Source organism: Porites lutea, chromosome 8 (genome assembly GCF_958299795.1).
Source record: "Porites lutea chromosome 8, jaPorLute2.1, whole genome shotgun sequence".
NCBI classification, from domain to species: domain Eukaryota; kingdom Metazoa; phylum Cnidaria; class Anthozoa; order Scleractinia; family Poritidae; genus Porites; species Porites lutea.
Window position 1 is genome coordinate 23,255,951 of NC_133208.1, and position 24,788 is coordinate 23,280,738.

The 24,788-nt window shown below is 38.3% G+C and overlaps 1 protein-coding gene across 1 annotated transcript in view; it reads left to right on the forward strand.

The window, feature by feature from the left end:
- Positions 1 to 23,659, forward strand: part of LOC140947040 (uncharacterized) — a 33,385-nt gene extending 9,726 nt beyond the window's left edge. Inside the window, exons 5-11 of the mRNA XM_073396120.1 lie at positions 153 to 275; positions 1,647 to 1,769; positions 1,989 to 2,111; positions 2,588 to 2,710; positions 3,125 to 3,247; positions 3,828 to 3,960; positions 23,493 to 23,659. Of these exons, the coding sequence (XP_073252221.1) occupies positions 153 to 275; positions 1,647 to 1,769; positions 1,989 to 2,111; positions 2,588 to 2,710; positions 3,125 to 3,247; positions 3,828 to 3,960; positions 23,493 to 23,517 (773 nt within the window). The 3' untranslated portion in view covers positions 23,518 to 23,659. The remainder of the gene's footprint in view (positions 1 to 152; positions 276 to 1,646; positions 1,770 to 1,988; positions 2,112 to 2,587; positions 2,711 to 3,124; positions 3,248 to 3,827; positions 3,961 to 23,492) is intronic.
- The last annotated feature ends 1,129 nt before the right edge of the window (positions 23,660 to 24,788 follow it).

The window sequence follows — 24,788 nt, forward strand, 5'->3', positions numbered from 1 at the left end:
AGCCACCCACTTTATCACGAGTATCAACTTAGTGATACATGACGTCCAACACAGTTTTGCGTTTGAATTATACAATCAAACTCTTTCAACGTAGGCCAGTGCGATTTTACTTGTAGTGGAGTAACTTCATTCATCTTGTTTTTTTGTCTTAGACATCGACGAGTGTTCTAGCAACTCTCATAGCTGTGACGTCAATGCGGTGTGCGGCAATACTGTCGGCTCCTACACATGCGCTTGCAAACCAGGATACTCGGGTAATGGAAGAACATGCTCTGGTAAGTTGAATAGTGCTATTTACAAACAAAGTGCAGTATCTCAAGCAATTACCCCACATAAAAACCCATAAAATCTGATGACTCTATTGTGTGTAGCCCAGTTAAACAGGCAACGATGGGTATTCATATCTAAAAACACATCAAACCAAAAACCAAGCTACACGAGATTAATTTCTAAAAACAGATAAAGTTGTTTATCATGTACATACCGAGATTTACGCGCCAAATAGAGAGAAAAATAGTCTCTTCGCGCTAGAGAAGCCAGCTGATTGGTCATACCATTTTTTTCACTAGTGAAAAACGACGTATCGACGCCCTGATTGGCTATATCATTATTTTCACTAGTGAACAAAACCGTGTCGCTCGCTGCTCCATATTTGGAAATCTTAGTGAAGGAAATCCATTTTCAACAAAGTTGCTGCCGCGCGATCACCATGCGGTAGTTTTAAGAACAGCTTCATTTCAATTTTAAAAATACCCCTTTAAAAGACAAAAAATGGAAAGAGAAAGTTTAAAAGAATGCTCAGTTTTCTTCTTGTGGAGCCAGTAACGAGAGCCTCGACTCTGTACCGTGTCTATACTACTTTTTGGTTAGTAAAACAGCAGATTTTTAAAACTATCCTCAAACAAAAGGCTACACAAAACAAGGAAAAATTCTTTCCTTCGGGGTCCTTCAAGCACAGAGGATCCGAGATCCACCCCTTGTAATTTGTTGTGAAACAGCCAATTGGAAAGAAAAGGGGGAAGAAAACATTTGCTTAATCCGCACTAGAAGTCCTCCAAAACAGACTTTGCCCGTTAAGGACAAAATGAAGGAGTAAACATAGCGTAGCAAGGGGAAAAGGCCTTATAGGCAATTACCAAATTCCCCTTTTGATAACCAAGAACGAGAAGTCCAAAGACTACTGCAAAGCTGATTTTAGACAACGTGTATTGTTTTTTATAACAATATTTCGGCTGGCCATGCATACCAGCCTTCTTCTGGTTTTTTTATACTTTTACACGAAGGTTAAAATATATTTTGTGGAAGAACTTGGCCACCAAAACTTGGTTGCCGCGGTTACGTCAATGTAGACGTATTCGTCATGACGACTTTCTAAAATAATTTTTTAGGAAAAGCCACTAAGTTAAGTGGTTATAGCTTGAACGGTTCGGAAGACATTCATCTTCAAAAGCTCCCCCCCCCGGTCTGAATCGAATAGCGCGTAGAAGGCCGTAGACACCCTCTTTATAATGAGTATCAACTTAGTGATACATGACCCCCAACGCAGTTTTGCGTTTTAATTATACAACCAAACTCTTTCAACGTAGGCCAGTGCGATTTTACTTGTAGTGGAGTAACTTCATTTATCTTTTTTTTTTTTGTTTTAGACATCGACGAGTGTTTTACCAACTCTCACAGCTGTGACGTAAATGCGGTGTGCGGCAATACTCTGGGATCGTACGCCTGCGCATGTAAAGCAGGATACTCAGGCGATGGAAGGAAATGCACTGGTGAGCTGAGTGATGCATGTATAAAACATATAGTTAAAAGTTCCTTTCGCAATACACCCTGGATATAATGTAATTGCGTCAAGTAAGAACTCATAAACTGTGATGTGACGATTGTGTTAGCCACTTAAACATGCAACAAGTTGTTATCATATCCAAGAATACATCAAACTACCACTTTTAAAATTCTTACAACAACTTTAACTACATGTTCATATGCAGATATCGATGAATGTTCTGCCAACACTCACAGCTGTGACGTCAATGCAATGTGTAGCAATACTTTAGGTTCGTACGCATGCTCCTGTAAAGCAGGATACTCAGGCGATGGAAGGACATGCACTGGTAAGTTGTATGACGTAATAAAGAAACAAATTGTATAAGATTTAGTTGCAGGTTAAGATGTGGAACGATTGCATCTACAGTAAATCTTACGAATGAGCTTTCAGTGTTTAGGTTCCTTCAGCTCTCACAGCTGTGACGATTATGTATATTGCAGCTTGCAGCAGCTCAGAAACGTATATAGAGAAAATACCTTTAGAGAATAGCCCATCTTTGGTTATGTAGATTTACATGAATGCATTTCCAGAATTACGGAATTCGGAAGACATTCATCTTCAAAAGCTCCCCCCCCTCCGGTCTGAATCGAATAGCGCGTAGAAGGCCGTAGACACCCACTTTATAATGAGTATCAACTTAGTGATACATGACCCCCAACGTAGTTTTGCGTTTTAATTATACAACCAAACTCTTTCAACGTAGGCCAGTGCGACTTTACTTGTAGTGGAGTAACTTCATTTATCTTTTTTTTGTTGTTTTAGACATCGACGAGTGTTCTACCAACTCTCACAGCTGCGACGTAAATGCGGTGTGCGGCAATACTCTGGGTTCTTACACATGCGCTTGCAAACCAGGATACTCGGGTAATGGAAGAACATGCTCTGGTAAGTTGAATAGTGTAATTTCAAAACAAAATGTTTATGCTAAATTTGTCTTTGTCTTGTCTTAGCAGTATATGAAGCAATTACCCCACGCAAAAACTCACAAAATCTGATGACACTACTGTGTGTAACCCAGTTAAACAGGCAACGATGGGTGTTCATAAAAATACACCAAACAAAAAACTAAACTTCACCAGATGAATTTCTAAAAATATATCTATTCGATAAAGTTGTAAAGATAGTTTCTTTTATGTGAAGACTTGTAACGTATTTAATGAATATCTATGTATTGGTTTCTCGAATATATTACCTTACAAGCTACTAAAAAATTCGAGTGTAAGCATAATAAAAATTATGTATGTATGCAAACTACTAGCCTTTAAATTTTTGTAATTGTAACAACATGTTTGTATGTAGATATTGACGAATGCTCTTCCAGCTCTCTCAGCTGTGACGTTAATGCGGTGTGTAGTAATACTGTGGGGTCTTACGCATGCGCATGCAAAGCAGGATTCACAGGAGATGGAAACACCTGCACTGGTAAACCGTCCAAGTCTAATTTAAAATGTTTGTTTGATATGTTTGTTTTTTGAATAAACCGGCAACAACGGCAATACAACATTCTTTATTTGTACTCTTCTTGCCCTTCCAATAAAGTTTGGGTTGGATGGGAAAAAAAAATTACAGTAAAAATGACCGCTTGGAGTAAGCGAACAGACGAAGCGATGTCAAGCAGTCAGATTATGTAATCAATAAAGTACAGGCGCCGGTTGTACAAACGCTGGATAGCGCTATCCAACAGATAAATCACTGTTCAAAGGGTAAGTATTAGGTACTCAATTGCGCTATCCACTGGATAGAGATTTATCGACTTGATAGGGTTATCCATCGTTTGAACAACTGGGGCCAGGTCAGCAAGATGCGCAAAGTCGTAAGATGTGCGTATGTGCGATATTTTTTTTTGTCCAATAAGTGCAACAATATAGATTATTTAAACCTGCGATCAATTTCCTTTTATCAAGCTTAAAATAATTAATTCCGTTTAACTTGTTTACCCTTTACAAAGAAAACGGTTACAAAGGTTATGATTACGCTTACTTGTATTGTTTCCTTTTTGTAGACATTGACGAGTGCACCCGCGGTACTCACAACTGCCACAGTTCACTTGCTTCATGTACAAACACAGTGGGATCCTTTAGTTGTACATGTAAGTCCTTCCAGCGGAGATGGCAGAACTTGCAATCTACCATCAGGTGATAATTCGCCAAATATTATGGGAAGATGTCCATTCACTAAACCCTTATTTACCCTCATAAGAGGCACATTATCCGGGGGGCGGGGGTAAAGTAATTTTTTGCTGGGTATGTGCCGCTGGCTTCTCAGAGCTTCTACCCCTTTACCCTTTATAATCTATTCTGTGACCAATTATAGAACCTATCTTAGTCACTTTTGGGCAAAAAAATATTTAATTTTCTCGATCCCAACTTAGTCACTTTCTATTTTCATGAATTGACCCATTTTTTAAACTAAATGAAGAACACTTTACCGTTTAACCTACAGTGCAAACATTCTGGTACCTTTCCTAACCGTAAATATGAAGAACTGCCTTACCCCCAAAAATACGAAAATGTGCGACCCCATTCTAGTAACTCTGTTGAAAATGCGATCCCATTATATTCAATCCGGACGTGAGAATGCGACCCCATCCAGCGGCATATTAGCCTCTTATAGGGAAGTCCCCCCCTCCCAGGACATTACTCTAACGGGGGTTCAGTTTAATGTTAATATTACCCAGATCTGTTGTCGACGAAGCCAAAAGCGAGATCTGGTCAATTAATCAAATTCAATTTTCTTTTTTTATTAGCCACTCAAACTGCCTAGGTATAGTGGGGGAGTGACATGAGTATTGTTACCAGCGCGCGCTATGGTGTCTGCAATTCATTCTTTACAAAATATTTTTCTGGTCGTTTCCCCTTTTGCTTGCCTCATTACGATGCACGAGTACGTGTATCGATCAAGACCGGCTTTACACAAGCCAAGGCCCATTGAAGAACAAGAGAATGGAAAAATTTCCTTTTTAAGATTTCTTATATTAAGTAAATTCTTGTATTGCAACAGTTTACTTACTAGTAACTTCTAATATGTAGGGATCGTATCGTCCATCATTCTTCTTCCCAGAGCTTCGATCCTTTTGCGGGTCAGCGTCGGCGATCCACGCTGAACAAAAGGATCGAAGCTCCGGGAACGAGAACGTCCTGTTAGATTGTGTTTATATTCGTTTCGTACCTACCAGACTACGCCAGCCTTTAAAATTACTGTTTGAGTTTCCTACATTTCTGTTTTTTTTTTTCCCTCAACAACCTCTTATGTTGAGCAGTTTTTCAAGACAGTGGTTTGGGGATTAACGGACTAATTCTTATAGACATACTGCAATAATGCACTGCATAATGGTAGTTTCTTGGTGATGAGGAGAAGAAAACTAATCAATACCCACAACACCAAACAAGAGTATCGGTTTCCGCAACACCAAGAAACACCCAAAATAACAGATAGAGTTCAGTACTCCATAGAAAAGTACAAGAGTACGATTTTTAGTCGCGACTTGAGCAAGAAAATAGAAGAGGAACTGAAACGTTACGACAAAGACCACATTAGCTGCCATGAAATGATCGGATGGACTCCGGATTAAATAAAGCGTTCTTATACCGATTGAGCTAAATCCGGGCTAGACGGTGGAGTTTTACTGTGTGAATCAAGTGTGCAAGTCGCGTAGCACCCGTGCGAAGGGAATGAAACGTCAATTGGCTACTTGTGCGGCCGTGCTGAAAGTAAGAAATGAAACGAATCGAATCTAGAAACAAAATTGAGATTTTAATCTCAAACTTAATAAGGAATCAAAGGAAAATTTTTTGACCCCGGCGAGATTTAAACAGGCTGTCGCACTCGAAGAATGACAGCCTGCTCTCTCCGGGACTTCATTAAAGATCTCCCATCGTTAGCCGTTTTGGGAACTTCATCTTAACTAACCGCAGACGTATTTTCGGTCGTCGCTTCTCTCCCGTCGAAAAATAACGTCAGCGAACCCGAGCGGCAAAAGGATTTCCGTGACATAGAACCTTTTTAGCCAATCACAGTTTAGCTCTTAAAATTAAGGAACTAACTCGCCAGACTCCTTGCAAGATCGTGCGCGGTGGATATGTATACAAGTCGAAATTGAAAGGACGACGTAGCCTTTATACAGCCGCCCTTTTTCCTCAGAACGACGCGTTTATGAAAGTTAATTTGCCCGAATTGTGGGACTGATTGATGAAATAAGTACCAAGAGGATTCATATTGAAGAAAAGATTAGAGGAATCTTTTTTTTTTTTTTTTTTTATCTATTTGCCTACGGGGTCAAGGATTTATTACATCTTGTTGTTTTGATTATGTTCAAATAGACTCCAGTCTCTCTTTTTCTTCAGATTTAGTGAGGGGAGTGCACTCGCGAAAGCGAAAGCGAGGGCGGCAGCCTCGTCCGTCTCTCGCCTTCAGTCACGCTCACAGTAATTTTCAAGGAGTTAAAATAACTCCTCTAGTGGGGTTAATTTAACTCCTTACAGTGAAGTTATTTTTTGGGAGAGTAAGAGAAAATTCTTGGGTGGAGTTATTTTAACTCCAAAAAGGAGTTTAAAGAACTCTTTTTCAGGAGAAAACTCAGCCCAGATATTGATGGGTTAAAATAACCCCCAAAAAGGAGTTGATCCTGTACCTTAATGTTTTACTCCAATGTCAGAGTTAAAGTAACTCCAAAAAGAGTAAAAACAACCCATATAAGGCGTAAAACTAATCAAAAGAACTCTTTTTCAGGAGTAAACATGACCGCAAATTTGGAGTTAAATTAGGAGTTATAGTAATCCCATAAAAGGGACTATCCGGTTCCTAAAATTTTTACTCCATTTTTGGAGTTATAATAACTCCGTAAAAATTACTGTGCACGTTGATCAGGTCATTTGGGTGCTCGGCAGACCAAGAAAAAAAGGGAGACTGCTAGTAAACGGTCACCTCTATTAAGCGTACGCGGTCACCCTTTCTAAGGTCCCAAAGTCCTGATTTTATTGTTTTCACCTGTATTAAAACACCAAATGACCGGCAGGTCTATATTCTCAGTAAATTTCACAAAATCGAAAAATTCCAGCTAATCTAAACTATCATCATCCGACCGGCCATATAGCCACAGCGTTATTTTTAACCGTGGTGTCAACATTGAACATCAAATTGATCCGTTAACTAGCTTCTATTTTAACCAATAGCTACCAATTGCACGAACAATTGTCCCCTTCAAAATGATCTTGTTCACAAGGCACTTCTAAACCATAACCAGCTCCTCTGTTTGCGTTCTTAATTCAAAAATACAGAAGAAAATCAAGTGTCAAATAAAATGCCATTCTCACTAACCCTGATGTTGAATTTTACGATACCTGTATTAAGCGGTCAACCTGTATTAAGCGGCACTTAGCCATTCCCTGTGGGTGATCGCTTAATTATACAGGTTTGACTGTAGCTTGTCGTGTGCCGCTTTAGATATGTTTTAGAATCCTTTATCTTTGAAAGCTACATGTGGTAATTAGTTTCCAATGCGTAGTTGCTTCTCGGCTCAGAGAACTTGGTCAGATCGAAAGCATTTTATATTTGTTCGTGATGTTCCCTTCATTGTTTTAACTTCCACAGTTTTTTATAAGATGAGTCTTCTGCTGTAAATATTTATTTCACGCTGGGTCCGGCCCAGATTTATAATATTGTATTTCAGATCATTGTTTTGTGGCGATACTTGTAGGATCAATATTCTTTTAAGCCGTTTTAAAGATCAAGTAAGAAATAAATAGTGGTAATAGAACTCACCAGGAAGTCAAACTAGGTAAAATAATACCTTATAAAATTAGAAATGCAGTTTTTTGTGTCACTTGTCACGATAAATATACACTGAGTCCAAGAACGCGCATGCAGTTGTTAAATAAATTACGATGGACAGAAATTCCTCCTTCTACGCAGACTACCCAAGCTGTCGCTTCTCATCTTCAATAAAGTACGATTTTTACCCTCAAATTTATGATAATTATGAATCTTCAGGTTAGAACAGCAGCAACTATTTTTTCCCGTGGCCACTAAAGCATCAATGATGTTCAGATATTCATTAAAAGTGGACATTTCTGACTTAGCCAAGGAGAGATGATGACTGATAAAAAGCCAATTAATTAACAAGCCCGGCCTTTCCCCTGCGAGTCTGAAGAGTTTTTTAATGTACTTATGCCCCATGCTCGTTCTCCCAAACCTTAAATAATAGTTGGGTCAAAGGTACATTGCTGTGATGAGCTCTGTTTGCTGTAGTGAGACTGATGCACTACACAGCATCATGAAACGCCATAGTTTGGCCACTTGAGTGGCCGTTTATTCTTTAATAAGATTTCCAGAAAATACAAGACAGAAACTAATTATCCAATTGCAACAAAGGTGAGGACAAAAACCGCCCACAAAAAGAAAATTGACAACTTCTCTCCTCCGGAACTAGGGAGGAAGTTGAAGGAGGTAAAAACCTTTGCGCACTGTTGTGTGAAGACAAAGAGGCTTATAACCTAGCCTGCTTCAACTTATATATCACTCTGAACACCACCTCCGGGATGTAGAGCATTGTTCGCGTGATCTAAACTTAAACTCTCCAAAGGATAACTTAGCAGGACGCATAAAGACACTTACTCCCCCAACGGGAGTAAATTTTCTATCCCCACGTCTAGCTTTTAATTATACGCGCAGGTGCTTCTAAACGATCGACAAGTTTTATATGTGTGTCACGGTCTATTTTTAGATGAAATGGTAAATTTTTGTACGGCGAAGACCAAACGTATGTCACTTTTTGGAATGTATAGCACTCCAGAAGATATACCATTTGGCTGTTCTGGAGCATTTAGTTGCTATATATTACGTCATTGAACGTACTGAATCCACATATTGCCGGGCATATTGCTTGCGATTCCTATCTGACAAGTCTGATATATTCTAATATTAAATAAAATCTTCAAATAAGCTTTGAGCGAATAAACTAAATAGATCGACAATTTCACTTTTGTTTCGCTTTGATGACATAATGAACTAAGTGAGTTTACACACTTAATTTAAAAAAAAATTCAAGGATTCTATTACCAACCTGTTTGAGTATCATGCGTTCCTGTTGCTGAAGCAATCTCATTTTTCCTGGTTCGTATTGGCTGGTCAACATGAGAAACTTCTTCTCGAATTAATCTTACGGGGGGAAAACTAGATAAGTAGCCTTTGCTCTGTTAATCGTAAATTGTATATGTGATAATTTAAACAAGACAAATTAAGCCGCCTTGTTTAATTACATGATCTAATCATTTTGTTATATCCCAGCGCAAATGGACTCCTACATAAGATACTGTCTACTGCTTATTCTATCGATCTCAACGAACGCGTTCTGGTCACGAACAAAACTATTAAGAACCATTCAACTCGCGCGTTCGTGCCCGTGTTTTCCACACCATCAACTTTAGTGATTTTTGTTGTAGTTTCGATTTTGACAACTACAACTCTTGACAACTACAACAACCGCCTCATCTGAAACTTTGCGCTGAGGAAAAATGTCAACTATTTTTATCCATAAATTTTGGGAATGGCTGACTGCAATAGAATTCTTAAAAATTAGTTGATAAGGGTTTTTAAAGCGTCAATTACAACATATAATTAAAAAAAAAAACACAGTGAAAGTAGTGAAAATTTGGCCTAGATCGTGCACAGAGAAGTTCTCTTTTAGGATGAGAAAAAATGCAGTGTAGTAAGATAAACAGTAAAATCTCCCGGAAAGTCTTTTGCAGCTATCGAAACAACTAAAACAACTATAGTGCATTTTTTTCGAGGCTGTGGAAAGAATAAAAATCTAAGCAGACACAACAAAAGCTATCGAAAAAAGTTTTACTTCAAATGCTCGAAAACAATACGTTTATCCAGATCATCAAAATGCTTGATCTTAATAGAAGCTCGTTAAAAGTGCAAGTTTGGCGTAAAAAAGGCCACGCTGATCGGGATATTAACTTAGGCCAGAAAACAAAAACGAAAACAAACGTGCGTAAAGTCACTGTCGTATAGATGTTTTAGATCAGATCTTAACTTTTGTTATAATAATGAAGTCAGTGCAAAAAAAAAAAAAAAAAAAAAGGGAAGAAAGAAAGAAAGAATTTTCTAAACAATTTTTTTCCAGCTGCAAAAGACTTTTAAGAAAACTTGCAGAACCACAGCCAGAAAGACAAAACCCCTCAGAAAGCTTTTTTTAATTTATAAAAATTCTCAGTTCTGTTTAAAATGGAGCAGAGCGACATTTAATATATTTGTTCTACTGCAGTAGCAGGCGCATCAATAAATAAATTATTGGAGTCTAAAATTACTCAAAACTAGAGTCAGAATGATGTCTATTTTTCCCACACCATCAACTTCTTACTTTTAGTTCTTGTTTCAATCTTGAGAACTACAACTTCTAACATCCGCCCCAAATGAAACTTTACGCTGACGAAAAATGTCAGCTGTTTTATCCTTATTGGGAATAACTCAATAGAATTCTTAAAAAATAATAAATAAGTGTTTTTAAAACGTCAATTACAACTTAAAAAAACAGTGAAAGTAGTGAAAATTTCGTCTAGATCGTACATAGAGAGAGAAGGCTTCTTTTAGGATCAGAAAAAATGCCAGTATAGTCAGTTGAATAGTATGGTCTCCCGAAAAGTCTTTTGCAGCTATCGAAGCAACTTAAACTATTGCAATTTTTATGCCTTTGGTAGCTTCAAAAGAAACAGTAAAAAAAGAATAAACCTAGAATAACGAAAAGCACAATATAATGAGGAAAACTAAGCCTAATTTGCAAGTTTGTTTCCTTAAATAGGTTAGAGATCGGATAAAACGCTTGCTTGCGTTCCCAGACCATTTTACTCACAATGGCTATATATTACGGCCGAATAACCTGCTGAAAACGAACTAAACGAACTCAGTAATAAATAACCAAAATGCTCGATCTTAAAAATATGAAGTTGACAGGTGACATTATATCCTTAGTCAATACTTTACTGTTTCAAAGGGAAAAAATTGAGTATCGGTAACGTAATATTTTTGAATTGAAGTGTCTGTCATAATTCACAGAATGGTTCCTATTAATTAGCTGTATCGTGGCATCGAAGCAAAAGAATAGGGTCTAACAAAGACAAGAGAAATTCAATGATAAGAGAACGTTTTTTCAACGGTTTTGAAAGATATTGTTTAATTCAATAATTTGGGCAATACGTGATCGATCTAAGGTGCTTAATTTAACGTTCAAAGGAAAGAAAATTCTTTTCTACTTTTGGTTCCTGCATTTCGTAAACATTGGTGTATGAAAGACATGTTTAAAAGTTTGCCTTCAAGGAATTATCGATGGGCTCTTAGCAGTACCTGGAAAATATTTTTCACGTTCAAGAAATTGAATAGGTTTTTATCTTTTAAAACTGGCTGTTTTACCTGAATTTTTTTTGCTTTAAACACTCGTTTAATTTGTTGAAAAGAAAAAAAAACTAACAATGCCTTATAAACGATTTTCGTCCACTTTCATTATGTAGTTTTAAAAGTTTTATTTCCAAAGATTATTGTTTTAACTTAAACAGCTTAGTTATTGCGGTGTTTATTACTATCCCGGTTTTTCATTTCAACTAGGCGTTAAGGGAACACCCTTGCAATTGTCGATCGCTTTTAATTGATACTCGAAGATTGTTGGACGATAATGGAAAAAAAAAAAAAAAACGAAACATAATTGAAGTTAGCACATTTTGGGCAGTTACGATTATTCAAGCTCGATTACTGACAGCCAAGTGGAAGGTTAAATTAAGTTACTATAAGAAATTGTGTTTCTGGAGCTCGAAGGACCGAAAAAGTTTATCCTGAGACCACGACCGGATATAAAAACGGAAATTTTTTCCTCCGTTTCAGCATTCCTTCCACACGTCAAAGGTGATTTTCGGCTACCAAAAATGCAGATTTTTGAAAATGGATCCTAGTGGAGTTGGAGTTTTTTTCAAAATGCCCACTTACCGTTTGCGTATGGGCGGACAAAAACGGAGGATACGATGATGACACACATCAAAGGGCTTATGTATTTCGCTCGTTTGAGCGTTGTCGCACGGACGGGCGAAAACGATTGGTATACGATTCCTTTAGAGGAGAAACGGAGGAAACGTCTCTGTTTTCAAAAATATCCGGATACGTGAGGACGAGGCCTGAAACGATTTTACCTAGTTGTAGTGCCGCATATTTTTCCATTCATTCTCCAATCGTCTAATTTTCTGCTAAGTGTAATTCACTCTTCTAAAATCTTTCAGATTTAAGTTCCTATTAGGAGTTTTTCAGGAATAGAAATATTACAAAAAAAAAGAAAATTAACGAAATGCTTGGAAAATGGATGTTAGAAACGATTGAAGAGCAAAAATAGTTTTTTTTTTTAAATATAGAAGATGTAAGAAGTGCTGACAAGACTAAAAGGCGGAAGTTTTAATACTATTGACTAGAGTTGTGGATACACTTCAAAAGACTTTACGAGATAATTAGTTTATTGACGTCATTACCGTGTTCAGTGGGAATGTAAGGACCTCTTCACATGCAAAATTTCGCCTTGGGTTCATATGAGAAATTTCAGCCCGGTTTTCGAGATGAGGAAAGGTTAAAGAGTTCTGGAGCTAAATGCGGAAAACAAATTAAAGCAAACATGGCGAAACACAAAAGTTTAAACTTTCGGGCCTATCATAGCTTCTGGAAGTCTTAAAGCTGTATCACAGTAGTTAAATGGGGTGCTTATGATGTGGAAAATACAGCAAGCAATGCAAGGCGATGCCATTCAGACCGCCAGAATTCATCCCGCCGTTCATCCCGGTAACCGGGATGATTCGTGTTCACAAGGCAAACGAGATCTCGGTTGGACTGAACCGAGATCTCGGGAACTGAGCCAGTCCGCCCTCTCATATAAACACATCAAAAATTTTGCAAAGGATTTAGAGGTAAGGCGAGATATCGGAAACCGGGCCAGCCCGGTCAACCGGGCTCATATTAAGAGGCCTTAAAGCACGCTCCCGCTACTGAATTTGATTAGGAGAATATTCCAGCTATGTTTTTTAAGTTATATCTTGTCTTTGAAAAACATCTTCCTTTCCCTGGAGCCCTTTCCATGGTAATCAGAAACAGGAAATAAATAAATAATGACGACTTAGCGGTCAGGCTCCTCCACAGAGTGGTTCTTCGTGTACCCGATTCTGCAACAAACTCATTGGAATTTGAAAATAGTCGGGATTTTTGAGGAGACGGAAAAAAGAAATGCCCGGAGAAAAACTTTTCGGAGTACTCAGCTCGCAGAAGATGTCGCTACTGGGATTCGAACTCAGGCCACATTGGTGGGACTTGAAAGCCCTCACCTCTTCACCAGTTTACATTATTAATATAGCAATTGAATAATATTGAAAGTAAAATAAAGGGATACGGGATACGCTCCTTTCGTTGAAGCTTTTGTAGCTTAAGAGTAAAATAAAGTAGTTGAAGGAGTTTGAAAAGTTTACCACTGTTCTCAAAAACTGAGCGACAAGCATAGGAAAAAAAAAAAACGAGATGGAGATGAACGAGTCAGCTATTATAAGCGGAATTTGTGGTTGAAAATTCAAACCACGGTCAAAGTTCCTGGAAGTACAATCGATCAGAGATAAATTCCCCTGTTTAAACACCACTTGGTGAACGATGCTTATCCTTTAATGGGTAATTATTCATCCCTGGCTAGTTTTAAACTTTGGAAGAAAGGCAATTTGTGATGAAACTCTGACTGCTAGGGTTGAATTTAGGCGTTTCCCAATAAGCGATTTCCGATTGCCCCAGGCCTCTGTTTCAATGCGTGGCTAAGTGCGAAGCCATTGACTTGAAAAGGAATTTTTATTCTCAATTAAATAAAACTCGTTTTCACAACAAAGTTTTTGTCTTAGCCTTTTGAAAGTGAGAGTTTTACGAACTTGGAAATAGTCTATACCATTTCTATTAATGGGTGTTTTTGTGTAAAAGGTTGCTTTAAAATTTATCCAAAATCAGCGAGTAGTCTGAATACCTTTTGTTTTTAGTAATTGCGTGGTTCACTCGCATTATCTGCGACTGTTAATACTCTTTAATCGGCAAGGATAGGTAACTCAAAACGACCTGATAAATATAAAGTTGTGTTATAAAGAATAAAATATTTGGCTCCCGGTTGTCTTTTCAAAGGGATGAAAATGAGGCAGCTCTTTCGTATATCAGTTCTTTTTGTGCTGGGTCAACTACTCTACAAAGTAGTAACTCAGCAATGCGGATCCCAGGTATCCGTCTTCGGCTGGATGTTAAAGGGACACATCTACAACACGATGTCGGCAGAACTCCCACATACATGCGTACACGTTTGTCGCGAAGACGATCGATGCCAAAGCTTTAACTGGGTGATCTCTTTTCTCAAGTGCTAGTTTAGTAATAGAACCAAGGAAGCCAGACCTGAGGATTTCATTCCCGACCCAGACAGATTTTACTACAAACGTGATAGGAACAGAGGTAAAAACTGTTTACAATTCTATATTAATTGTTAAATAAATATAATTTTCCACCCCAACCCGCATGGTCCGTTCCGAGTTACATGGTCATGAAGCAACAATTGAGCGCCCTTTTAATGCTGATATCAAGGCAACAGATAAGGAGGATTTTTTTATCCGTCCGGCTGTTACTGAGCTTCCTACCCTGAAGTATGTAGCAAACGGACTGTCTCAACCGACTGTAAATCAAATAAAAGATATAATGAATTGACTTCTTTCAGTGCCTCTAGGTTCCATTCCCGAACTGCCGACTGAAACCTGTTTAGAAATAAAGATGAGTGAAGGTCATTCCATCAGTCAAAACTATTGGTTTTCTGCCGTTAAACTTGGCACATCTGTTCTCGCTTACTGTAATATGGAGACTGAAGGTGAGTTCACTTTAAATTTATAAGTGATAACATCCGTATCACTCGGTTATGGACAAACAAAGTTGAGGAAGAGAAGAGAATGCTTTGGAGGTGAGGAATGAGTTAGCGTATAACTGAATGATCCCGGGGACTAACCTTAAAAGGATTAAGGCTTTTGCAAATATATATTGTCCATTTTGCATCCTTTGTATTAATTTACACATGCAAATGTGAAATAGACTTATTAAATTTCCCGTAAAGTGGAAGGGCTTACTATATAGGAGTTATCTTTTTTATATTCATCTGTGTAGATGGACGTAATAAGTGAATAAGAATTCGGCGGAAAATGTAAAAATATATCTACAGCAAAGGAGCGGTGGGGAGTCTGGCTTGGTATAAGCTGTCGCTCAGCACTGCTTTTAATATGATGTCCCGCTTGCTTGGACCTAATGTAACGTTGTACTAAAACGCATTGTTATAATTCCCGGTGCTTTTCCGAAACTGCCAAAATTTTCGTCTTTCATGTTCGGGGAATGCATGCGGGTGAAGCTTAAATTCCCCGATCAACTGGAGGTCTAGCTTTCCCGAATGCGATAGAGTACATGCACGCTATGCCAAATAGCGTGCCCTTTAGAACTAATAGAACCAAGAGGCGTACACCAGGCAAGGTCTTTTTGTGTACTGATTAACCGTTTATTCTGGATGGAGAATTTTAGAAACTGTTAACATTGCTATGGGTTACCTCCGTTAATAATGCATTGTACGAGTCAACGCACGTTCCTTTTTAATACGTCAGTCCAATAATTAGACTATGCTTGTTTTCTTTAGTAATTTTTCAGAAAAAAGGGGATAAAATAATTGAGTCGAATCGTATACTTCTAGACTAGAATCCGAGGAAGTTTCTAGTTGGTCATCTTGTCTAACTCCAACGTTAGCCTGCGAGCAAAGGCAACTTGCTCCAAGGGTGCTCCTAAACGTCAAACCTTTACTTTTATCATTCAGATATTGACGAATGCACTTCTTCTGTTCCCCTCTGTGACGTAAATGCAACTTGCACCAACAATGACAGATCCTACTACTGTACTTGCAAGATTGGATTTTCCGGTGACGGGAACACTTGCAAAGGTAGGAAACGTTGTCTCCCAGATCATTTCTAATGCAAGTTGACCTCGATTTAGATTCTTTTTGTGATGCGATGAGGACACATTCGACAAGTTTTAATGCCTTGAAATCTTCATTCATAACATTTTGACGCCATCTTAGCATTCTCTATTTTCCAATAGAGTACCGAAGTGATGACGTCATAAAAATGAAATTTGTGAAATTATGGGATTTGTTATGATATTCTGAAAGAACAACGTCCAAGACACCTACTCGCCAAAAATTAGCAATTAGGGGCAAATTGTCTCTGAGATATTAGCCCAGTTATGCTGTGACGACTCCATACAAATCCTTCTAAATTTGGCTTGGTTCATAAGATTAGGAACCAGGTAAGATTTAGAAGGATTTGTATGGAGTCATCGGAGCATAACTGGGTTAATATCTCAGAGACAATCTGCTCCAAATTGCTAATTTTTGGCGAGTAGGCGTCTTGGACGTTGTTCTTTCGGAATATCTTAACAAATCCCATAATTTCACAAATTTCATTTTCTATGACGTCACACTTCGGTACTCTATTGCCCATAATACACTCTGTTTGCCCCCCAAATTCTACATAAACCATTGTTTTTAAATGCTCCTGGGAGTATTGCATTTTCCCAAGAGCATTTTAAGACAATAAGTTATGCAAAATTTGGGGGGCAAACAGAGTGTATTATGGGCAATTGGAAAATAGTCAATTGAGCACTGAGCACTGAGACGTGCGGAATCATGGTTGCCATGGCAATTTTGCAATTCTACATGTGAAATTATAAATTAACGCGTAATTCGTCACCCATTATATTACACGAGGAGCCACAAGCGGTGATATTTTTGCACGGCATCTGGCGGCACATCAAAGAATTTGGAATTGAAGGGCAAATTCCTAGAATATCTTCGCCAGTTAAGCTAGAGAAAAGGTGTTAAAAAACCTCAGGATCCTAAACAACACGTCAATCAAAATATCACTTGGACCTTTTCGCTAATGAAGAGCTATCACGCGGCTAAGCTTGAATTAGACATATATTGAAATAGGAACTCGTGTCAACAAAGTATCAGAAGTGAGTGGGAATCGCTCCTGGTTAAAAAACTGGTTCACAGGGATATGCATCTCTTCTAGTTAAGAGAAACGAATCAGAGCTACTTTTCATGCAGGAATAGGTTTTCTTCGGGCTATAACTACAAAACTTCAGCTTATTTTACTCCTTGACATTGTCAAAGCGCATTTTGTAAAGATAACTTTTTCCGCTTTATGAGCTTTTTTTATAGTTCTATTCCATTAATGTTCAACCTCCCTCAAAAAGCCAAATAATATAAGTGCTGTTGTTAAAAAAAAGCGTTTTACCTGTTTTCGTGAATTCGTTACCCAAAGATCACTATGCTCAAAGGACAGGCAAAATTTCCAGGAGAGAGGCATTAATTTTTTTTCCCACGAGGTTACAAAGAGAAAATGCCGCAATGATTATTATTAATGTAACCATCAGGTAAACTCTACCCACGAAGTTACGGACAGAAAATGCAGTAATTATTATTGTTAATATGACTATCAGGTATGTTCTACCCACGAAGTTACAAAGAGAAAGTGCAGTGATTATTATTAAATGTAACCGTCAGGTATATTCAACTCACGAGGTTACGGAGAGCCAAATGCAGTGATTATTATTAATGTAACCATCAGGTATGTTCTACCCACGAGGTTACAAAGAGAAAGTGCAATGATTATTATTAACGTAACCTTCACGTATGTTCTACCCACGAGGTTACAGAGAGCAAATGCAGTCATTATTATTAAATGTAACCGTCAGGTATATTCAACCCACGAGGTTACGGAGAGCCAAATGCAGTGATTATTATTAATGTAACCATCAGGTATGTTCTACCCACGAGGTTTCAAAGAGAAAGTGCAATGATTATTATTAACGTAACCTTCAGGTATGTTCTACCCACGAGGTTACAGAGAGCAAATGCAGTCATTATTATTAAATGTAACCGTCAGGTATATTCTACCCACGAGGTTACGGAGAGCCAAATGCAGTGATTATTATTAATGTAACCATCAGGTATGTTCTACCCACGAGGTTACAAAGAGAAAGTGTAATGATTATATTAACGTAACCTTCAGGTATGTTCTATTCACGAGGTTACAGAGAGCAAATGCAGTGATTATTATTAATGTAACCATCAGGTATGTTCTACCCACGTTGTTACAAAGAGAAAGTGCAATGATTATTATTAACGTAACCTTCAGGTATGTTCTACCCACGAGGTTACAGAGAGCAAATGCAGTGACTATTTTCAATGTAACCTTCAGGTATGTTCTACCCAAGAGGTTACAGAAAGCAAATGCATTAACAATTATTAGATTTTAGTGCAACTATCAGGTTGAGCTCCTCCATTAAAAGAGTTTTTTGCTGGGGTTAAACAAGTTTGGCTTTCATGAGTTTCAAGGTGCAAGAAATTATCAGTATAATTATAGCACAGAAACATTGTCATCTAATTTTTCGCACGTAGCCGGAATAAGCCAAGAAATGAAGCATATATAACGAAAAATCTATGGTCTCCATATTAAGTAAATTATACTAAACGTTGCGAAAGAAATTATTGTTTGTATCCGTCTTATCCATAGTAAAAGCGATGAGTCATCGCATGACATTCGGTATATTAAACAGAGGTAATACTCACGGGTTTGTTCATCATACAGACCCCATCAAAATGAAAGTACACGAATGAAACGGAATAAGTCTGGGACGGTTTAGTTTCTACTCAGCAGCTTCTTTGCTTTTATAAAAAAAATTTAATGTTGCAGTCTGTTTTAAACGTTGGCATATCAACGCGCACAGTCATTGAATGAAAACAACAGTCACGATCACGTTCTTCGAAACTAGCCTGCGCGCAGACGAAATTAAACTCTGGTTAACTCCGTCTACGAAGCAGCGCCGAAATCCTTGTTCTGGACTTCCAGCTGTGTACCCAGATTTGAGTACGCGCCACGATTAGCCAGTTAAAAAAGGCCTTTGTTTTGTTTGTCGTGATCGCCAATCAGGTTGAAGGGAACGCGCGCGACCCGCACTGTTATGGTAAGCAATTATCCTGAAGGTGTTCATGTTCCCGTGACAGTCTTCGCACTGAAGGTGTAAATGGTAAACCGAACGGTCGCTTTGATCATCAGAAAGACCTGTCAACTTTGATGATTTAACTGATTAAATTACGGGACAGAAATTTTACTGCTTGCGGCTCCTCGTGGCCTGATATGCAATGGTAAGCACATTCACTGGTGAGACTTTTAAGTCTAATTTAAAAAGTTTGTCTGATATGTTTGTTTTTTGAGTAAACCGGTAACAACAGCAATACAGCACTCTTTTTCTGTACTCTTCTTACCCTTTCAATAAAATTTTTCGTTATACGGGAAAAAATTGCAGTAATCAGTGGCAGCTTGGAGTAAGCGAACAGACAAGCGATGTCAATCAGTCAGATTATGTAAGCAATGAATGAAAATAAAGTACAGGCGCCGGTTGTACAAACGCTGGATAGCGCTACTCAACGGATAATCAATATACGCTTTCCACTGGATAGAGATTTATCGACTGGATATAGGGTTATCTATCGTTTGAACGACAGGGGCTAGGTCGGCAAGATGCACAAAATCGTAAGATGTGCGTAAGTACGTTTTTTGTTCAATAAGTGCAACAATATCGATTGTTAGAACGTGCGATCTTTTATTTTTTCTTTTATCAAGCTTCCAGCAGGAATCGGTCGTGGGTTCGATTCCCGCTGGGGGCTCGGATTTTTTACCGAGCATTTTCTTAGTTGTACTTAATATCTATTTCTAATTTTATCAAGCTTAAAATAATTAATTCCGTTTAACTTGTTTGCTCTTTGTAAAGAAAACGGTTACACAGATTATGATTACACTTAGTTGTGTTGTTCCTCGAATCATCCAACGTATTAATAAAATCTCTAATTGCTTGCTTTTTTGTGTTGCTTATCGTAGCCCAGTTATGCTTAGAAAACTCCATACAAACCCTTCTAAATTTTTTTTGGGTCGACCCAAAAAAAATTAGAAGGGTTTGTATGGAGTTTTCTGAGTATAACTGGGCTACTATCTCAGAGACAATTTGCCCCGAAATGCTCATTTTTGGCAAGTAGGCCTCTTGGACATTGTTCTTTCAGAATATCCTGACAAATCCCATAATTTCAGAAATTTCATTTTTATGACGTCACACTTTAGTACTCTATATCGTTATATCGGGAGTCTCGATATAACGATACCTCGATATAACGATCTAATTCCGCTGCTTCCTTGGCATATCGTTATATCGGGGTTCCACTGTATTCCATACGGTACTTATTATCACCAAGAATTAGGAATGTGTCTATTCACTAGACCCTTATTTACACTCGTTAGATGCATGTTACTTTAACCTTGATTGTTTAAAGAGGGTTTCAGTTTAATGCAAATATTACCCAGATCTCTTGTCGACGAAGCCGAAAGCGAGACCTGGTTAATTAATCAAATTCAATTCTCTTTTGTGTTAGCCACTCAAACCGACTAAAAAGTATATGTATTGCGGGAGTGACATGGGTATTGTCATCAGCGCGCGCTATGGTGTCTACAATTCATTCTTCACAAAATCTTTTACTGGTCTTTTCCCCTTTTGCTTGCCTCATTACGACCCACGAATTCGTGTATCGATCATGACCGGCTTTGCACAAGCCAAGGTCTATTGAAGAACAAGCCGGAAAAGTTTGCTTTTTAAGGTTTCTTAAATATTAAGTGAATCCTTGTATTGCAACAGTTTACTTACTAGTGACTTCTAATATGCAGCGATCGGATCGTCCATCATTCTCCTTCCCATAGCTTCGATCCGTTTGCGGGTCAGCGTCGGCGATCCACACTGACCAGGATCGAAGCTCTGGGACTCTAAGGAAAACAAATTATACTATTTCATTCAACTGGAGCTTCTCCGTCTCAAACATTTAACAAAAATGTTTGGAGAAGAGCAATCTACAAGGTATTAGAGATTACTTGCAGCGCACATAGAGTAGTATGGCGAGCTCACTGAGATCCACGGCTGGTGCTCAGTGTAAAAAAACTACTGTACTGTAGTGGAAGATAGTCGACAGGGACTCTAAGACAGGTACTACTTCAATCGTTTGCTTACCTGTACATGTCCTCAAGATTTTTTGAACTTAACATGTAATATTGATTATAAACCTTCTATCGTTTTTTATCGAATTTGATCGAATATGTTATTAAACTTGCATACATTCAATGAGCTTATATCTGTGCTTTGCGCTATCTCTTTCGGGCTTTGCCACAAGTGTCATATGACATAAATGATTTGCATAGACTCAAGTTCCATACATGAGCTCTCTTTTAAAAACGCTGAATAGTGTGAAAGTAGTTGTACCGAATGCGTTTATGTACCCTCATATATGCACTAGGCTATAAATATAATGATCATTTTATTTTTTTCGTTTTGATTTTCTTTACTGTAGCATTTTGTGTCATAATCATTCACTATGTTTCGTTTTGTAAATGTTAATTTTAGACTTAACAGTGTCTGTTAAACCTGAGAAAGTCTTAGAATGGAAATACTTTATTTTACCTTCCATCTTTAGCTTGTAAACAGCCAAATGGCGGCTATGTCTAACTGTCCGGATTATGAGTGGCGTGAAATTGAACCTTAAGAAATACTATCTAAACGACAAGCTGCCAATAAGTCAATAATTTCAATGCTTAGTAATGCCAAAATGCTTAAATAACAATGACAATATTAAAAAGCATAACCATTTTTTATCATTTTTTCCACGAGGAAAGCGTTTCCTTTGCGGTCCGCAACTATTTGTGAAGCTGCGATCTCAGCAATCCAAACAATCTTGTGATAGCTTTTTTCTTGTTTGTTCAACAAATAAAAGCCTCGGACTCTCAATAAAAGGGACATTTGTATGTACTCGAACGCTTTAAATCTATCTTCTGGTGAATAATTACATAAAATCGTACAAAATTAAAGAAATATTCGGGAAAGTGTTTAATTTATAGCCGATTAGCCGATAAAACGCGAAGGACGCGAGTGAAAGGTAAGCTTGCAGTTTCTCGATTAAGCGGAGGACTTGGAGCTATTTTCCTTCTGATTTACTGATCCTTGCCTGTTAAGGGATTTTTTAATACCCAAGCTCTAAGCGTAACATCTTGAAACAATAACTTTTGATGTTTTAGAATTGACTTTTGTTTGACTATAAAATGTTCGGTCAGATCGATCACTTACGTAGAAATAGCAACATACGCATACTTCTTCGGTTTTCAAAGGACTGACAAGGTAAATAGAAATTATTTTTCATCTGCTGAAAAACGACGCATCTTTTCCGCAAGAAAAAACTAGAACCTCCCGGACTTACAGGAGACAAAACCAGTCCGCGTGTCCTGCGTGTTGCGCATTTCTTTCGCGTTACGTGCGACTACCTTGGCATGCGCAGAAAATGTGCGCAGTAACAATAGTGGGCACCGTCCTTAATTTCTGCAAAACGGAACACCCGTATATAACGGACAGTTTCTAAAATTTACCCTTTTAATACGGAAACAATGCACTGGACACTTTTCTGTGTCCTAAGGCACAAACTCTGCCAACCCTGCTATTTACGGACACTGGCTATCGACGTACCGTCCATTTTCCTTGTCATAATCACGTGCTAGGATATTTTACACTGTTCAAACAATGACAGATTTCTGGGTTTAAGTAGCAGAATAGCTTGATATGTTTGATTTTAAATCAGTCTTTCTTCCCACGTACTATATAACCATTTAATAATTACTACTCAAGTTTCACTTCCTTGGCTTTTCGGCGCAGTCATTGTTCCTACCCTTCTTCCTCTTTGTCTGCCATAGTCTTCATATCAATACAACATGTGTCCAGGACGTTTTTTTGGAGAGCCCACTTAATGCGGTCATCCACACGTTACGGATACAATGGCATGTCCCCTAATGTGTCCGTATTAACCGGGTTCTAGTGTTAGTACCTTCTTTTTGAGAGGCAAAATGTTTTTTACTGATCCTTTCTCCAAACTTTTGTTAAAGCAAAAAGCAAATTGACGCCAGGTCCGCATCAACATTGTCAAATTTTCTAGTAAATTCACTCGCCTGGGGCTCTTACTCATGGATCCACAACACTTTGACGATGTTGTGATGCGATTTTATGATCAATAAGAGGACAGACGATAAAGAAACTAGCGTCGATGTGATGAATTGAACCAATTTTAGTGCATAAAATTATTATTTAACCTACTATTTCCCTACTTCATCGTATGTAACAGAGATCACTCATCCAATTGCAAGCGCAGATCGAGGCAGCTAAAGAATGCCTACAGATATATTAGTCTCCCTTTCCCATGTTATTGCTTAACCTTGGTCTGTATGTCTACCAGTGAGTGAAAGCCAGTAACCAATCCTCAATTACTCGTATGTAGACAATTATCGTCACAGCCGGACAGGTGCTGGGGGATCTTAGAGCACGTGAAAATTACCCGTTTTGAATTAGTTTATGTACAGTAGATAAAACTTTTCGAAACAATGAATTACAAAAAATATTAAAATATTCAATGATTTTCTAACTTTTTAATAGTTAAATAATTATTTTTTTTATATGTATATATCAGAATATCAGAATTACGCAAGCCTTAACAGTTCTACCAAAAAGATTACGTACACCCCCGACTATAATTGTGACAAGGGAATCGGACCTGGTTGGTTTCGTTTCGAGGGGTCCGCCGGTACAAGAATGCCAACTTCATGTCCCCAGTATAACAGATGTGGCACAACTGCAACCGGCTGGATGAATGGTGGACACCCCACAGTAGCAGACGGTCAGGTCACCAGGACAGTGTGTTTTCACTATAAATCAGGCTGCTGTCAATGGTCAACAAGCATCAAAGCGAGAAATTGTGGTTCATATTATATCTACCATATTAATGGTACACCTACTTGTCATCTCCGTTGTGGCACTAACTAAAAACAAGGTGCAAGTGAAAGAGATGTACCGGGAAGTGCGGGATATATATGAATCTGCTAACTTGTTTTAATATTGATGGGTACAGGGATGCACTCTGTAAAATAGGAAACGAAATGAATAGCGACTATAGATACAGTCACTCTCGTCTTGCACGCACATCGGCAGTACGAACAGCAGCTAAATTCCCTTTCTACCGCAGACTCTTGCTTGCTAATAACAAGGACACTAGCCCTACGGTCTCGATGGGGAGACTGACGGTGGAGTTTTACTGTGTGAATCAAGTGTACAAGTTACACTCGTACGAAGGACACGAAAAGTCAATTGTATACTTGCGCGTGCTGAAAGTGAGAAACCCGACGAATTGACTCTAGAAAGAAACTTGAGATTAATTAGGAAACAAAGAAAAATGTTTTGACCCCTGCGAGATTTTTAAGGGGCTGTCATGCTAAGAAGAGGGTCCTCAATAGGTTTTTTGGGATACGTAATTTCCTTCATTTGAAGCTCGGGATTCGGGACTTTAAAGCAAAATCAGAGCGAGATTTGGGAGTGAAAAACCCTATTGGGGACCCTCTGAGAATGAAAGCCTGCTTTCTCCGGGTCTCCATTACAGATCCCCCGTTGCTAACCGTTTTGGAAAACTTCATCTTAACTCACATCTTTCTTACCCAATGCTTCCCAATACTCCTGCCATATAAAAACACCGAGCTAGTTCACACAGCTCTTATAGAGCTGAATTTTAGTCGGTTTGCTGTGGTATACTAACACCCCTCTGGCCTTTCACAGCTTTACGTTATTGAGATCTCCTTGAATTCAAAGCCATCTTCATTGCTAATAACGCTGCCGAAATAAATAAAAAAATAAAAGTCGTTAATGAATTCCAGTTTCGCCGGGTATCTGGGGTGAGAGCATCGCCTTCAAGTTGTCGCCCCATGTAAGGGAATCC